The sequence below is a fragment of the Camellia sinensis genome, chromosome 5 (assembly GCF_055761805.1).
Source record: "Camellia sinensis isolate YWXY chromosome 5, ASM5576180v1, whole genome shotgun sequence".
Lineage (NCBI taxonomy): Eukaryota > Viridiplantae > Streptophyta > Magnoliopsida > Ericales > Theaceae > Camellia > Camellia sinensis.
The window spans coordinates 86,403,990-86,421,863 of record NC_138965.1 but is presented as its reverse complement, the minus strand read 5'-3'; the positions used below and the strand labels follow the sequence as shown (position 1 = coordinate 86,421,863).

The 17,874-nt window shown below is 36.6% G+C and overlaps 2 protein-coding genes across 3 annotated transcripts; both read right to left on the bottom strand.

Annotated features, from left to right (window-relative positions):
- Positions 1-543: 543 nt before the first annotated feature.
- Positions 544-1,850, bottom strand: LOC114305420 (non-specific lipid-transfer protein 8). The gene is made up of 2 exons (XM_028250494.2): positions 1,201-1,850; positions 544-844 (listed from the first exon to the last, which is right to left on the bottom strand). The coding sequence occupies exons 1-2, from the start codon at positions 1,551-1,553 to the stop codon at positions 835-837; spliced, it is 363 nt and encodes a 120-aa protein (XP_028106295.2). The 5' UTR covers positions 1,554-1,850; the 3' UTR covers positions 544-834.
- Positions 1,851-1,940: 90 nt separating this feature from the next.
- On the bottom strand, positions 1,941-17,871 carry LOC114305419 (beta-hexosaminidase 2). Of its 2 annotated transcripts, XR_003644348.2 has the most exons (5): positions 16,991-17,871; positions 6,246-7,195; positions 4,472-4,555; positions 4,293-4,392; positions 1,941-2,235 (listed from the first exon to the last, which is right to left on the bottom strand). XR_003644348.2 is itself a non-coding variant. In XM_082869191.1 (3 exons), exons 1-2 carry the CDS (start codon positions 17,781-17,783, stop codon positions 6,246-6,248), a joined length of 1,743 nt encoding a protein of 580 aa, XP_082725317.1. In that variant the 5' UTR covers positions 17,784-17,871; the 3' UTR covers positions 4,270-4,555. The 2 variants fall into 2 exon arrangements, 1 of the variants encoding a protein (XP_082725317.1); XM_082869191.1 differs by lacking the exon at positions 1,941-2,235 and having other exon boundaries at positions 4,270-4,555.
- Positions 17,872-17,874: the final 3 nt, after the last annotated feature.

Sequence of the window (17,874 nt, the reverse complement as noted above, 5' to 3'; positions counted from 1 at the left end):
TTTTGAAGTTGTCAACATGTGTAATTGTGTAAGTGTAATAGCTTACCAGGTTTCCACCAATGAACCACTACAACACCACCTCATTCAACGCCCCGCCATGACAACAACTGCTACGACTACAACTTGGGTTGGTTTACTCACCCTCTTCCATGAGGTATGGGACTCACCACCATCACATTATGTGGGCCTCATATTTCATGTGAGAGGGAGAATAAATTAGTATAACATTTTGTCAATATATTTACTCTTTAGTCCAGGAAAAAATTGCTTCATTTTGCCTTTACTTTTCCCCAATTGTTTGTGTAAACTTCACCATATGTGTTCTGAGTTTATTTTTTGTTTTTGTTTTTTGTTTTTTGTTTGAATGATAAAGAATTTCCCCAGCAAGGCCCTTTGGGCTCATCCTTGTAGAGTAAATCTCAGATATTTATCTATTAAGGTCAGAAGATACCAACGAGAGTTGAACTCAAGATGTTCGATTTTGCGACTCATCTCAAAATTCACACTTTAACGACTACACTACTTTTGCGGATTGTCATTCGGTTTTATGAATCATCTCAGATACTTTCAATTTATATCAAATGCCAAGAAAAACTAGGTACACTCATTTCACAAACTGCATAAAACATAGAATTGTCACTGCATATTCTGATGATATGGGAAAAAACATTTTATTTTATTCAATAGGGCGAAAATCAAGCAACTCATAGTAGTATTATTTGCTAGAGGAATGAGGAAAAACACTAGTATATCCCACTTCATTACAACATAGATTAAGCTTGATCATACATATCACTCGAAACATGCCTCATTCTCCAGCTCTAGACTTCATGTTCAACTGACCCTGCAAAGCAAACGAAGAAAAAGGTGAAGAATGGTTTAACGCTAAACCTAGGGTTACAGAACGAACTCACAAAAAATGACCCAGAAACCGATTACAAAAACGAACACAATAACTCAATTACATGGGTGTGGGACCCAAAAAAAGGTAAAACTCACCTCATGTGAGAGAAATATGTCCAATTCTTGATCGGTTTCTGTGTTCCTAAATTTTTTCTTATATGTATTGAGGTTAAATACGAATACTCAACATGTATGTGTGTGCGCGCGCGCGCGCATGTGTGTGTGTTTTTGTGTGTGTGTGTGTGCACAAAAAGAAGTGTTTAGCTAGAGCATAAAAGAGGTAGTAGAAGTATATACTTGGAGCAATCCACGTTGGGGTCAACAGAGAATCCCAAACTAATTCCACAATTCCCAGGAAGTGCCTTGGCTAAAGAAGGATTCACATTCATGTTCTTGGAGACAGACTTGATGCAGTTACAAGCAGTCTTCCTGTCAGCACTGGTTGCTGCAGCAGATGCAAGAGCTGACGCTCCAGCACAACAAGCAGTTGGTGGCATCCCACTGCCGGTCTTGAGGTAGTTCACACATGGTCTCATGTCCTTAACGACATCGCTGCATGTGACTGCAGCCTCTGAAGCTGAAGCAAATAAGAGAAATAGAAATACCATAATAATAGCCATGAAGGGGATTGCTTGACTTGAAGACTTCATTGTGAAGATGAGTCAAGCTAGCTTGGACTAACTTGGAACTTGATCATAGTGTGGCTCTTGTTTTAAAGGAGAGTTATGAGGAAGCTCACAGGTGCAAGAAATCAGTGGAAATTTAAAAAATTGTAGTAAGTTGTATAATTAAGCCATTGAGTGCAAGAAAGAGAGGCAATTTGCTTTCATATATTTATATATATATATATATATGTGTGTGTGTGTGTATACTTTTTGGGTGTGGTTTTTCATGGTGGGCAAAGTCAAAGTTTGGTGGGACTGATGAAGTAAATGCAACATGACCATGCAAAGACTGGCTAATGCAAAGATCACTTAGAGGCCATTCAATTTCAATCATGCTTGCACAATACAAATTAATGAATGGTACCACCTTACCTTAGTATAATAAGCATCCAGCATGGATCTTCTGTACTAGAAGTGGCCCCAACTGCACATAGACATTCAATTAATTGGGCAACTATATATGTGAAGAAATATTTCAAATTGATTCGAGTCATCTTAACATTGAATCCAATTTTAAGACTATAAGTAATAAGATAACTTGGAAGTTGGGAACAAAGCTGTTGAAAGAAGAATGGTGCCCTGGAGAAGTAAACCACTTGGGTTATTGCTTTCTTCCTGATTTACATAACCCACTAAAGGCCCCATGAATGGACATCTCAACCATGTCCTGTAAGATATAATACAAAGTTAATAATGTTATAAATTTATAGCTAAGAAAGTTTGTCATTTTTATCTGCTTCCTAGCTGTTCAGCATTCTTGTTTTTATTTATAATAAATTTGCATACTGTTTAACACTTCTCTGTTTTGATATTTTAAATCTACAACTGGGCCAAATCTTGATACTTGAATTGTGGGTGATATGTTTGTAGAAAATGATTGCCAATTTGGTTGTTTTTTCAATTTATTTTTTTTTTTTTTTTTGGGCGCACAGCTTCAGTTCCGAGAACAGTTTTTAATTTTTTTGGATAAATTACAGTGACCTCCCTTGAGGTTTAGAGAAAATACAAGTGATCTCCCATGAGGTTCAAAATCATTTTCGTATTTCATTTGAAACTATATCCGATTGACCTGATTTTTTTTATAAGTAATCTACACAAAGTGACCTCTAATCGAAGCAAAACCCATGGTGGGCCCCACAAGCCCAAATAGCGCCATCCAGTTCAATAACTGCACTGGAGACAACTCATTTTCTATAACTAACACCCTATAATTAACACTCTAAACCCTCTTATTTTTTTTATTTTTTTTGTCAATAGAAATTTCCATTAAGGTGAGGAAAAGCAAACTGCACTTACAAAGGAATCCATTACAACAAAATAAAAAAATTACACCAAACAATGTAAAAATCCACAAAAAAAGTACTAAGAAAAAGCTATGAATATATCAAAATACAAAATCCCATACCGCAAAGTAGATCAATCATAAGAATTCGACAATAGATAAGTTTGAAACAAATACATAGGCTACATCTACACAGAGAGTAAGCAACAATCATACTACCGATGGAAACCTAGCCACACATCCAAACACCACCCAAAAAAAAAAAAAAGAAGAATAAGAAGAAAAACAAGAAAATCTTCAGTCCGAAAGTAAGGCAGTGGAAGGCGGCAACAAAAATAGTTGCCAGAGGCAGATTTGGTGGAGATAAGGAAGTGGAGAAGGGGTGGAGGCAGATCTGGTGATGGTAGGGCCGTGGAGGCGAGGAGGTAGCAGATCTGGTGGGTGGTGGCAGATCAGGTGGCGGTGTGGTGGTGACGGCGCCGGAAAAAGGTGGAGGAGGAGATAGAAGGTAGATCTGGTGAACACCTCACAAGTAGGGAGAGGGTTGGAAAGACAAAACTTCCAAGGTTATTTAAGTAGAAAAGTAAAGAAAGTAAGAATAACAGGGGGGTAGAAGGAGGAGAGAGGAGGCCGGGCCAAAACCCCTTCCCCCACCCAAAGCGATGCACCTAGAAAACCTAGAAGATGAAATAGTTTAGAAAGAGAGGCTATGAGAGTTTAGAGAGAGATTCACTACCCTGAACCCAATAATTAACACCTGTTTTATTAAACAATTTACTTGATTTCACCATCAAAATTTAACAGTAGGAGGAGGAGATAATGCTCGACTTACTGACTCTAACGATGAGTTACCCTTAACTGTTGATATGTCATTAGGGGCTTTTGAAGATTAAAGTAAGAATGGGTCACTGACATTGGGAAAATAATAGAGCGGTAGAAATCCATGTCAGCATCAAGATCCGGTAATTTTGGGCTGATCTTGTGAAGAAAAAAGAGCATAAGAATTGTTTAACTTTGAGGCAAATTCTGAACCACTGGAAAAATGAGAGTATTGGCATGTGCTTGACAACGAGTTTCAACTCTGCTACAAAACCAACTAGTGGGCAGCTAGTGCATGCATGTATGGGCATAACCTGTACGGATAACCTATCCTATGCTTTAACCTTTCAGTCTCACATGCTTTAACCTTTCCTACTAATAATACTATAACCGAAAACAGAAAAGCCGCAGGGGATAATGCTCCCCTAGTTAAGCAAAAGCAAACAGAAGCCAAATAATGTAGTGCATACAATGCAACAATGAAAGTTTATCATCATAGACCAACTTCGGTGGCAATAGATTATAAATCACAACTATAAACTTTAACAACATTGCATGTACACACACATGAATGCACACACAAGGGAAGACAGAAAACAATAAAAAAAGAAGAAAGGCATTACTTGGTGTCTTTTCGTATTCTAAAGTGAGGCAACGGGCATGTAAGCCAACATAGCCGACAATGGTTCAAAGAATTCTGGTTTACATTGATATCCTCAGCAACTGCAATGGTTCAATGTACACTATCAGAGGTTCTAATATGATCAGAACAAAAGTTCGCCAAAACGAAATTTTGCTTTACATTGACATCGTCAGCAACTGCTAAAAGTCCTCGGCATTTGGCTCTGAGAGCTCACTTGATCTCATCTTCTTCTTCATGGCTTATCTGGCACATACAAAAGAACAATAAAACATAAAAACAAGAACAGCCAATTTAGATAATTAATCATGAGGAACCTTGGTAGAAATTACTGATATCTTCATCTTATTAATTAGAAGATTATTTTTCCACATCATTTATGAGTATCTCGGCTAGGAGTCAGAGAAAGTACTGATCTTCCTAAAAGCCATCTGTAAGTGCCTGTTATGACAAGATTATAGCCTAGCTAATCTGTCTATGAGGTGACAAATCACTTGTTCGATACCTCACAATACCAACCAAACATATGAAGTGGCAGCTTCTCTTGTTGTACACTGCAGTAGTGGAAGGATCGCTGATAATATTGCTTAGTATGTTCAACATTTGCACAGAAACAAGCTTTTCTCAAGGTTGGGAGAAGCTGGAAATTTTATTTCTTCTCATGTAACGAATAGTAACATATGAATGCAAATATACAATCAACAACAGCTCTTTCTACTTGAATCATTGTTGAGTTGCAGTACCTTTCCTCTTGCAATAATCCCTTTCGTTGTTCGAAACAGAAAGTGCGTTTGTACAAGGTTATGTCATCCAAAGAGTTCAGAGGATTTTGACTATCTTGAGGTGTCTTGTATTTACTATAGGTACGTTTGTTATGACGGATGGGTTAGATGGGATTAGCATGCCTAGGACTATTAGTCCTAGGATTATTAATCTTTTTGGATTGTATATCCTATCATATGTTTAGATTGACTTAGGATTATAAAAAGGATTGACAAAATCTTATCAATTTTGCAATTTAATTAATTAGTCCAAACTTTTCTTTAATCTCCCATTTTGTATCCCACCCCCCTTTTGGGATTTAAATAGTCTCCTACATGGGGAATACAATGTTTGGATGGACTATCAATCCGGACCCCAATTTGTTTTGCCAAACATCGGATCATACGTTTTGCGAGATTATTATCTATTAGTATGACAAAACATAGTAACTTCATTACAGCCCAAAGCCAAGGTCCTTTTAATTCAAGAAACAAATAACTATTTGCACTTTCCAGTATCACAACCAATATTAGTTACAATGTATAGTAATCCTAACTTAGTGCAGATTAAACCCATTGGTTCCAAACTTCAGCTAAGCAGGACATAAGAAGGAGAAGCTCTGAGTCTACAATGGAATAAAAAATAAAGTAAAATTTTAGGATAATGCACTGAAACAGTAGAGTCCTAGAGTGGATGCTGGAGGGATTAAATATTCATGCAGTCACAACAAAATATTGACATGAAACATCTAACTTAAAACAGATTATGAAGATTGAAAAGTGAATCACAGAGTTGTCTTCTCCAATATGCTCAATGATGTGACAGTGGTGACAGAATTGAAATACCAAGTGTTGTTTAACTTCTATCTCATCATACAATACACTCCCGCAACCCTGTATCGTCTTTCAGAGTATCGTAAGCCTGTGTAGGCATGCAAACACATTGCTAAAGTTAAAACTTCAGGATGTCATGTTCAACTTATCTTTGTCTCCATATGTGCCCAGTAAGAATTCGAGAACTTTATTTGGACAGCATCATCACAAGAAATATCTATAAGCATATATTCAAAAAATTGACTTATATCATCATAATCGTACAAAATAATTATATCTTTCTGTAAGTTCAATTCAAAAAATAGACACTGAAAGGCTGTCACAGCCAAACAGTCAAATACCTAAAATAAATTGACTGTATTACACATGCCAGGGTTCCTTACACACCAAAGTGGTTGAATGGGTTCAGCTCCGATTCCCCTGGCAACCATTCTATGCCTCCACTCATTCAACCGATTTGTAGCCTCCGCATATCTCTTCATGCCTGTTTCATCACGATTCCCTGACCATAATGTCTCTGCCATTGCTGAAGCTCTTGGCCATATGCGTTGATCCAGAACTGTTGGATCAGCTTGCTCGGACCATAGTGCCACCTCCCCTCCTAACACTAATTTTGCCTCCTCCTCGCTCAACCCATATGTTATATCATAGTTATATATGGTTTGCCATGTTTTGAAAGGTGCACACCATGATCCACCATTACCTGGGTCAGTACCTGGTTTCTGATCATATGAACTGTCATTCCCAACAAAACCTCCATGCCCACAATCCAAATAATAGAAGTCCGATGATGAAACAATGGCACGATACCCAGAGCTAACAATCTTTTTAGTGTTACTCGGGCCACCGTTCCAGGTTTGCAAAATGGTATTCTCAGGGGGAAGGGTAGAGGGGTTCACCTTAATATTGGCATCCAATAAAATATCTTCCCAATAGACCACTGTACGATTTAGGGAGACAATGTAAGGGAAGGTAGAATTAACAAACATCTCAAGGAGTTGATTGAGGGTTCCATTATTTGATAAGAAGGTTTGAAGCGACGGATCAGCTTTCCAGCAACCTGGGATGATCTCATCTGAACCTGCATGGTAAAATGGTTCTGGAAACATGGTCGTAACGTCACCAATGACATTTTTGATGACTTGGTAGGTCTTGGGGTTTAATGGGTTGAGTTGACCCGTTCCTGGTTCAGATGCAAGCCGTTCGGCCCATTCAGATCCAGCAGGCCACCAAAACATGTTTGCACATGTCACAATCTCTGGGTAAGCTTCAGCCCATGATCCTGTATGTCCTGCAACAGAAACAAAACAAATTTAGCATCACAATCATATACACGACAGAGGAAAGAAAAGACTAGTGGAAGTTGCCCCAAAATAACCTTCATAATGCATTAATTCTTGTTTAAGATTGCTTGTTAAACAAACAAATCAAGTTTATTAATACTGTATAGTCAACATTTGGGGTCAAGCTTGTATTCAGCTCAATACACTCGGACAGCAAGATGAACCTAGTTAATTGAGCTCAAGCAAATATCAATTCTTTCCAAAGTTCCCATGAGATTGTCAATAAACAAGCCACAATCAACCTTATTACTTTCAAAATTGACTAGAGAAACTGTAATTTACAGCCGTAAATTTTTTTCTTTTGGCTTAGGAAATTAAAATTTATAGCCATCAGTAAAATAAGGATAAAGGACTGCCACGCATTTGTAAAGGAGAAGAAGATAAAAGAATAAAAATCTTCTGAAATTTAGTGTTATTTCATTAGGATCTTAGAAATAAAAAACAAGAAGAAAAAGAGATGTTAATAAAGATATACTAACAAGGGATGACATTTTAAATCTCTTTTTTCTTGTTATGTCCATGATCAAATCATAGCTATGAGAGAGAAAAAGAATAAGAAATTGAGAGAAAACTAATTTTATAGAGCTCTATTATTTTCTATGAACAAATAATCGTGAAGTCAACAAACTTTTGAGGGATGGGAAGGAGATAAATATTGCATACTGAATAAACCTCAAGTAAAGCAATGAGAGACTTGAAATGTAACCAGGTAATTATTAAAAGTAAATTACAAAGAATTTTGATTGTTCCTCATAATCTGTCCTCTATGTCCTATGGATAAATATACCATACAAACAATCAAAAATAAAAAAATAAAAATAAAAAAAGAACTTCCCAGTTCTATCCTCTTATGTTTTTGGGGAATCAAAAGTTGGGCATAAAAAGGAAGGGTGAAGAGAATTGAGAAAAAGGGGGGAATTATCGGTCTAACTAAGATGGTGAGTTGAAAATATATTATGATATATTCATCTCTTTATTTATTTTTCTTTTCTCAATCTCTACAAGTAATAAGTTACACTTTGTTTTTTAGAAGAATATAATGTTGCAAAGCAAATAATGGCTAATCAAAATGATTTTACTAGGAAAAGAAAATTAAATTGAGGAGAAGAATCCAATTTTATATTAAAAGCATTGTACTAAAAATTCAATTTCTATATCTAAGGTTCTTTGGAAATGAAAACTTGGATGTAAATTTCATGGATTTGGGAGTACCAACAATCTATGTAAGTACATTTCTATATTCTTCGTATACATAAATTAATCTTGTATATATACTATCAATTTATATGCCTCTTCTTCTTCTTCGTATACTTAATATTAATCTCTCTTATATAATATAAATTTTAGATTGGTAATCAAAATATGTGATTGGTTGGAAATGATGGTGGAGATGGGCTTTAAAACTTTTGTCTAGGTTGCGAACGGGGATAGGAATGAAGGCACTGATAATGGGCAATTGGGGGCTTTGGATGAGAGAGAGAGAGAAAGAGAAAAGAAAGAAAAGTTGACTGTATAATTCAGGAATAATTATGTTTCTAAGAAGGCAGAAGTGTGAAATTTAACAGGAATTTTGATAAGAGAGGCCCGAGTAATTTTGATAATGTGAATGACAGCATGTGTAATATTTGCCAAACCTCGTGGTAGGTCAGTGTCATTTATACTTTCAAAAATTTTAGGTATTAAATTAAACAAGATGCAAAAGTTGTCGAACAATAGAAGTAATTTTCCAATTGGTGTCTTGGCCAAGTGGTTTTTTTGGGGCTATATTGAAATACGACTTTATGGTTCAAATCTCATTGCTTCAGATAATAATGACTTGAAGACAACAAGAGGTGGTAAACTTTCCGAACCTGTGAACCCAGCCAATTACACCCATTTGAAACCTGTTTAAACCCGTCCGAATCTATAAATGGTTTTAAATGGATTGCATGTTGTGAACCCACTTAAAATTGGGTTTAAATGAGCTGAACATGGGCACCTGTTTAAAAGGGCATCACCACTACTTCTACCCCACCACCACCACCACCACCACCACCACCACCACCACTACCCCACCACCTTAATTTTACTCGACACAGAATGATCTTGCACTTGTTATTTATTTATTATTATCACATCCCTTATAATAAATTTATTTTTTCATTTGATATTACAATAAACTTTCTTTTACTCATTTTTTTTCTTTCCTTTTTCTTCTGTGGAATAGTCAATGACTTAAAAGTCTATGGCCTTATTTGTCATAACCTCAAAAAGTCACTATCCTATTTAAGTCACATCACCTCTCTGCCACATCACTTCAAACACAACCCATATTTCATAAATAGTCAAAAAGTGCACTTATTTAGATCATCCCAAACCACCCCTTAAAATGAAGTGTAATGCACAATTTTGGAGAATATGAACGATAGCTCGAGAGTCTATAAGTGGGTGCCACAAGGCAACTAAAAAGCCAAAGTTATAACAGTACATTCATGCTCCATTGGTTGATCTGCATAGCAACAACTGCAGTCTATATCCACACCTACACAGTAAATCTCATAACCTTTGGCGGAGTCATGACCCATGCCGCCACCACCATTACCTCCACCACCTCCTCCATCACCCCACCACCGTAGGAAAAAGAGTTCAATAAAATAAATGGGTTGGTTGGTTGATTTGTCCAACCAGTATCCAATTTAACCCAATTCATTTAAACCCATTTATTAAATAGATGGATTTGGGTTGAGTTGTTTTAATTACACAACTAATTTTGACTTGTCTACACCCATCTGCTCGCCACCTCTAATCACAATAATAACCTAAATAAACAGTTAAGTTAAACTACATAGCTAATAAAACACCCAAATTGATTTTTTTTTTTTTAAATGAATAACCATATCAAATAATCACTTCAAATTAATGATTTGCTCCCATTGCACTTATTTGTGAATTTATTTTACTCTCTGTGAAATTTTTCTAACACTTCTGTGTGTATCTGAAGGAGGTTACTATAGCCGAAGCAAGGCCACGACCGGGCTGAGCTAACTTTGCTTTGGGTTTGAACCGACTTAGACCCATGAAAGCAGGCCGAACCTGCGGCATTGGCGAGGGCCGAATCCATGTAGCCCTACCAACATGGATTGAACACTAGAGTGGGCCGGGTTTGCCTAGTCAATGGGAATGAGTTAAACACACCCAAGGTACTAACGTGGGCTGAACCCACTTAGGGTACCGATATGGGCTGAACATGAGAGTGAGCCAAACCCACCCAATTTACCAAAGTGGACCTAGCCCACTTAAGTCTCCCAGAGTAGGGCAAACCCACCTAGCTCTACCGATTTGGGCCGAACATCAGAGTGGGTCAAACCCACCAAGGAGGAGCACCTAAGTCCGACACAACCAATCAAGGCGGGTTGAGCTGAACCGTGGTCCTAGACCAAGAACAGTTACTAAAGGCCTTGTACTCAACTCAAGGTCATATGAGAAAGAACGCATCATCAAAATCCTCAGGTATTGAACAAAAACAGTTATTACGTCATATGGGTACAGATCAAATCACACGGGCATGCATGCCTAACTGATTTGTGGTCCTCGTGCAATGTTAGTCAGAACCAGAAGGGCATGTGAGCTCTTCCACACGCACCTTGGAGAGCAAGCCAGTAAAGCCTATATAAGGTACCTTCCTTCTCCTTGAGTAGGATCCAAATTCTTCTCTATGCAATTACTCTCTCTCTATATATTCCTTATCTTTTCCTTCACAAGTCCCTAACTTTAGCATTTTAGGGTGTATTTGATTGGACAGTATAGCGATTCCAATTCTGACCCGTCCCTTGTTGTGTTCCGGATACAGGTTGTATGAGTTTGAGAGATTATTCATACCTTCTTCCCTTGTTCCCCCTCTATTTTTGGTTATCAAGTTGCAGTTGTGTGTTTGAGACAGGTTGGTTGCGTGTTTTTCAAAACGTGTGTTGCCCAAAATTTGGACTCTCTACGCAAGCGGGCATGCTGACGCTCAAGTGATCTTCACAATTTTGCTCCTCCTCTTGAGCGGCCATTCTCACGCTCGAGCGGGATTCGTCAACTCTCAGCTTTTTTTTGCAGGTCTGCGGATGTTGGGTGAATGCATTCGACGCTCGAGCATCCAGTTTCACGCTCGAGCGGGAGTTTGTGTCTGACGCTCAAGCGGGGATTCCCACGCTCGAGCGGACTGCGTGCATTTCAGTCCGAGTAGATGACATTTTGAATCACTTTTTCATGTCTCTCTCTCTCTAAAACTCACCAAAAAGCTTGTTCTTGAGCTCTCGCTAGAACTCACCTTCTCTCTGGAATTTCATCTAGTTCCATTGAGATTTCCAACCTAGTGCCTTTGAGAAAAAGATAGAGCTTGTCAAGATCTACATTTTGATCCAAAAAGAAGTGGGTTTCGGCACTCTTGGAGTTTGTCTCTTGTGTGGTTCATCTTCTTCCTTTGAGGTAGGGATCTTTCTACACTTTAATATGATATTTAGCTTAGTTATTGTTTCTTGTGTAACAATGAAGTGATTTGGGGAAGTTTTAAACAAACCTAGGGTTTGGAGCATAAAATATAAAGAGGTGTTTTGGATGTAGATGAAATTAATGTTTGCGGGGTTTGAAAATGATGTTGTGCCATATCTAATTTGATGATTTTGACACTTAGACAATATTTGGGAAAAAGAGATAAATTGCCCTATTTGGGTCGAACTATTATTTGGTACAAAAATTGAAATTGGCATTGAAAATGTGAAATTAAGAGAGTATTGACATAAATGATAGAATTGGTTATGTATTAACTTATTTTTTTAAAGTTTTGAATAAACTATCTGTTGAGATTGAATATCTGTTTAGAGATAACTGTATTGGGGTATCGGTGGAGAATAGCTTTGATTGTTGTAGAAATTGCATGTGGATTAGGTAAATTGAAACTGATCTATTGGTGATTGTCATTGAATATGACCATGGTTATATACGTTGTATATGTATGTTAGTTTGGAAGTGGAAAAGAGGATGTGCTTCATGTTTGATTATCTTTTAAATGCATTGCATATGTATGGATATTTGTTTGGGAGGAGAAGGGGTTGGACTCCATTATAATTAAGTTGGCCAGAGTATCCTAGGTGAAAGTCTCGAAATTATACATGGGTGCCTAACCCGCGGACGAAATATCCGTAAAATGGCAATGGTAGTGCTGATATAGCCTACGTTTACATGGGTCCTGTTTGATGGTTGCCCGCGGACGAAATATCAATGAAATGGAAGTTTGAAGTGTTTATGCATATGTGTTATATGGTTAAAAGTAATTGAGTTGTAGTCTCAGTTCCGATATTGTGAAATAGTGAATTTGGCTCATGAATTGAGAAAGATAAGTAATCAATATGTGAATTGAAAGTAAACGAATTAAGACTTGAAATTGATATCTTCTGAGTATATACGATTTTTGTCACGAATGTTGTTTATACACTTGTACTTATATCTTTGCTAAGTTTCATATATTGTGCTAGATGATTTCTACTGGGTTGTGGCTCACCCTATTAGGGAATAACATTTTTAGGTAACGATGGCATACCTCCTCCAAGACAATAGAGTTGGATGGACCACTAGGAAGCAAGAACTTCTTGTTTTGTTTATTTTGTATAAACTAGGGCTAAATCTGTACAAAGCGAAGCTCATTTTGTTGTAACCAAGCCAAGGCTTGAAAAGGTGTAAGCCAATAGGACATTACTTTTGTGAAACTTTTTTGTATCTCTAACTTCAGGAAATGAAAGGACTATTCACTCTGATTTATGCTATCGTTTAGGTCTCGTTTGGGAATAGGCTAATTTAGTAACTTTTTGGCTATTTGGCTAAAATATGAGCTAAAAAAAACTAGTATGTTTGAGATGAGTTTTTAGCTTTTTACGAAAAGATGTGCAAAAAGTAGAGAGATAAGAGAATCTTTAACTTTTTAGTATGAGTTGTTGGCTTTTTGGCTAATTTAGTAACTTTTTGACTTTTTAGCTAAAAATGAGAGTTCCCCTATTAGGGAATAACATTTTTAGGTAACGATGGCATACCTCCTCCAAGACAATAGCGTTGGATGGACCACTGGGAAGCAAGAACTTCTTGTTTTGTTTATTTTGTATAACCTAGGGCTAAATCTGTACTAAGCGAAGCTCATTTTGTTGTAACCAAGCCAAGGCTTGAAAAGGTGTAAGCCAATAGGGCATTACTTTTGTGAAACTCTTTTGTATCTCTAACTTCAGGAAATGAAAGGCCTATTCACTCTGATTTATGCTATCGTTTAGGTCTCGTTTGGGAACAGGCTAATTTAGTAACTTTTTGGCTATTTGGCTAAAATATGAGCTAAAAAAAACTAGTATGTTTGGGATGAGTTTTTAACTTTTTACGAAAAGATGTGCAAAAAGTATAGAGATAAGAGAATCTTTAACTTTTTGGTATGGGTTGTTGACTTTTTGGCTAATTTAATAACTTTTTGACTTTTTAGCTAAAAATGAGGGTTCCCAAACGAAACCTTAATATATGTTTGTGGATGTATTTATACTTGTATTTTTTGAGGGCGTTACAGACAGACTAGATAAGGGAGATTAGAATCCATCGGACTTAAATCTTGAGACTGTGAATCCCCCAGACTATTTGGTTAGATTGGATACGTGTCCTGTGTTTGTTTTCTCATGGGATTAGATGTCTGGAAAGGATTATTTTTAGTGAATCCAATGTTTGGTTGAATGGACTAGATAGGGTAAATTAGCAAAAGACTATTTTATCATTTTTCAATTGTTTACTAAGTAATAGCAATATTAAACATATCTTTAATATTTTAATTATTTTCAGCTAGATTAAATAAAAATTTATTTTTGAGAAATTTTTTACACAATTAAATAAATTTATTTTTAAAAAATTAAATAAATAAAATATCAATAAAAATATATGTTATTTTTAAATTAAAATTTTAAATAAATTTCTTTTTAAAAATAATAATAATAATAATGAAATAATGAAATTAAATAAAACATCCATTGAAATTTGAATAATGAAATTAAATAAAATATAAATAAAATTTTAAAATAAAACATCAATAAAATATCAATAAAAAATTATTTTAAAAAAATTAAATAAATAAAACATCAATAAAAAGTTAAATAAAATTATTTTATTTTTAAATTGAGACATTTAAATTTTATTGAATTTTTCTAAATATAACACATAATTAAATAGTAGAGTGTCAAAATGATCATTTTATCACCTAATCCTAACAGTAAATAGTCCCTCCAAAATTGTCCTCCACCCCCTCTCCCCCTTCCGTAGGGGTGCAACTCGGGCGGGCTCAACCCGAGCAATCCGAGCCCAGCCCGAGTTTTTTTAGGGCTTGGGCAACTATATCTTGTAATCTGGACGGGCTTGGGCAGATTTTTGATGCCCGAATTGCAATTCGGGCCGGGCTTGGGCAGAACCAATGGCCAACCCGAGCAACCCGAACCCGAATTCAATTTAATATATTATATAAATTATATAATATATAATATATAATATATATATAATTTAATAAATTATGTAATATATATAAATTAAGTAAAAGAGTTAGTCTTAATTTTTATTTTTATTTTTATTTTTGGTTAGTCTTCTATTAAGTAAAAGAGTTAGTCTTAATTTTTATTTTTTATTTTTTTTTGGTTAGTTTTCTACCATTAGATTAGCATCTTTTATGTCTACCCTTAGATCTACCTACAGGTTTCTGAACTCGGGCAATTCGGGCAATTCGGGCAACCCGAGTTCAAAATACAAAGCTTGGGCCGGGCTTGGGCAACAATGTTCGGGTTCATGGTCGGGCTTGGGCGGGCTTGGGCAGTGCCAAATACAATTCGGGTCGGGCTTGGGCAGACCCCCAACCCGACCGAACCCGCCCGAGTTGCACCCCTACCCTTCCGAGATAGTATAATCCCCCATATGGGGATAAGGAGGAGTCAGGCCAAACTCCATGTCCGCCGGACTAAAAAAAAAACAAATAATGAACATCTCACTCTTTCGGATAAGCAATCCAAACAGTGAATAATCCCCCTCTAATCTCCCAATCAAACAACAAACCCAGGGTTTTCTAACTAACCAAGGTCAGGCAACTCTCATCGATTCCCTGTCTTGTAGATCTCGGTTGGAGCACCAATTCATTAAACAGTGAGAAAATCTACTCTCGCACAATATCTATTGATAGAAGCCATCTTTAATACTTTAAAGGGGCCAATTATTAAAATAATAAATAAATAACTTCAATAAACCTACTAGTCTTCGAAAATTTGAATGGGAACAAGTGATCCTGCATAAGGGTTCAACAATAGAGTTCTAAGACCATACACAAATTTAAATCTTTAAAATAATGATATGACACCCCAGCAAACAACCATATCCATGAATAAGAAAATAGAGTTGCAAGGAAAGACAAAATTTTAAATAATTAAAATAATGGTTTTATAAGCTTTGGTTGAATAAAACCCAAGTTCTTGTCATTATGTAATTCTCCTATTTTTGTATTCCTACTTTAAAGACCTTAGAAAAGGTTGAATGGTGCTCATCTTGTAAGAAGGAGAATAAGCAATTTCTTTTTTTCCTTTTATTTCAGATAGATTTATTTATTTATTTAATTATTTTTAACAAGCCAACAGAAACAAAACCTAAATCAATTGAACTCAACTCAACTCCAACCCAACTTAAACATAAACTCAGTAAAACTTTGAACATGTTAGCTCAGTCAGAGAACCCTGGCCATAATTAAAAATTCTTAAAACTTTAATTTACAACCTAACAATAAAATATGAAGAATGCTAAGGAGTCAAAAAAAAAAATTTAAAAAAAAAAACATAAAAAATTAAAAATAAGTACAAAAGGGAGCTAGAATATTTGAATTAGATTGTAAGTCTGTGGGCTACCACTACAGCTCACCCAAATTTGTCTTTCATCATCCAATTCAGTTCCTGACCTCTTTTCGGACTATTTTTATTTATTTATTTATTTTTCTCCAGAGTATGTCATAAAATAAAACTCCAATTTGTTTGTCTGTTTTTAACTAGGGCAAATTGCACCAGTAATTTGGGTAACCCTAAAGTACACACCTACCATAATTGGTATAATTTTATCACAAAATTTTATAACATTAATTCCAAAATGCGTAATCTGCGTAATAAAATTTCTAAAATTTTATGGTTCATATAACAAAAATTTGTGGCTTGGGTATAACATTTATGCCAATTTGTTGTGAGGTTACATATTTTATAATTGATGGTATAAAATTTTGTGATAAAATTATGCTAATTTATAGAACGGTACATACATAGAATTTCCCCAACAATTTTTGTAATTTATGGTTTGTCATTTTGGTACTATATTTTAACTTACTCAATTTTAATTTTTAATTTTGAGCTTTGTATCAATTTGATCAGATTGATACTACTTTAAGGTCTTTGAAAAAAATTTGTCACTGAGCTAACTCGCTAAGCTGATCAAGTTTACAATTTTACCCTCTAAACACATTTTTACAAAAAAATAAATAAATAAAATAAAATACTAACAAGAGTAATCCATTAGACTTAATTAATACAAAATCATAAACTTTATAATAAAAAAAAAATTTAACTTATGTGGCACTTCTGAAAACGACCCTTATGATTATTTATTTTTGACAAATAGAACAAATGTGGAAAATGGAGACCAAAAGGGAGCAATATAGAAGTAGAAAGACGGAGAGTAGTGTAGATCACCTGGCATATCAATCTCTGGCAAAACCCTAACCCCATGTTCCAACCCGAACTCTACAACCCTCTTCACATCCTCCGGCGAGTACTGCATTTCTTCACCATACGATCCTTTCCTTGCCAAATCAGGCTCCGAAGGCACCACCAGAGGGAACGACTGCGAGTCCGTGATGTGCCAATGGAACACATTCAGCTTGTTCTCACTCATCCCCCCAATCGTCCTCAATATATCATCTACTCCATAGTAATTCCTCGATGTGTCCAAAATCACCCCTCTGTGCCCGAAAATCGGCCAATCGGCGATGTACAACCCACCCGCCACTCGGGTCGGATCGCCCCATACTAGCTGAGAGAAGGTCTCGAGCCCTCTCATGGCGCCCCACACCGTCTCCGCCGTGATATTGGCGCCGGCGGAAACAGCCCCGTCGCCGGCGGGGGGGATGGTGAGGGTGTAGGACTCGTTGACGCCGTGGTGGAGCGGCGTGGCGAGGTCTGCGACGGCGATTGTTAGGGTTTGCAACGGCGGCGATAAGGCGGGGTTGGCGGCGGAGGGGATTAGGGGGCGGTGGTGCTCGGTGAGGATTTGACGGAGGTAGCGTTTGACGGCGGGGGTTAGGTAGGGATGGTTGGAGTTAGGGGATGAGATGGTGAAGTTTGTGGATAGGAAGATCGAGTGTGGGTTGGGCCACAGGAAGGTTCGTGGTTTGGGCCAGACGTTGATTGGGTAGTGGACAGTTGATGAGTTTGAGGAGAAGAAGAGTAGAGAGAGAAGGAAGAGAGAGAACATGGGTTTGATCATTTTGAAGGCTCGTTGAGATCAAGGAATGATCAATTGCTGAATAGTAAGTATGAAAGATTAGTTATATATGTTGTGCGTGTGGACCAATCTC

Bases quoted from the DNA above. Each gene is read 5' to 3' on its own strand.
- LOC114305419 (XM_082869191.1), bottom strand. From the start codon at position 17,783: ATGATCAAACCCATGTTCTCTCTCTTCCTTCTCTCTCTACTCTTCTTC. The intron at 7,196-16,990 runs GTGATCTACACT...TTTCTGTTGCAG, and splicing joins GCCAGAGATTGATATGCCAG to GACATACAGGATCATGGGCT.
- LOC114305420 (XM_028250494.2), bottom strand. From the start codon at position 1,553: ATGAAGTCTTCAAGTCAAGCAATCCCCTTCATGGCTATTATTATGGTA.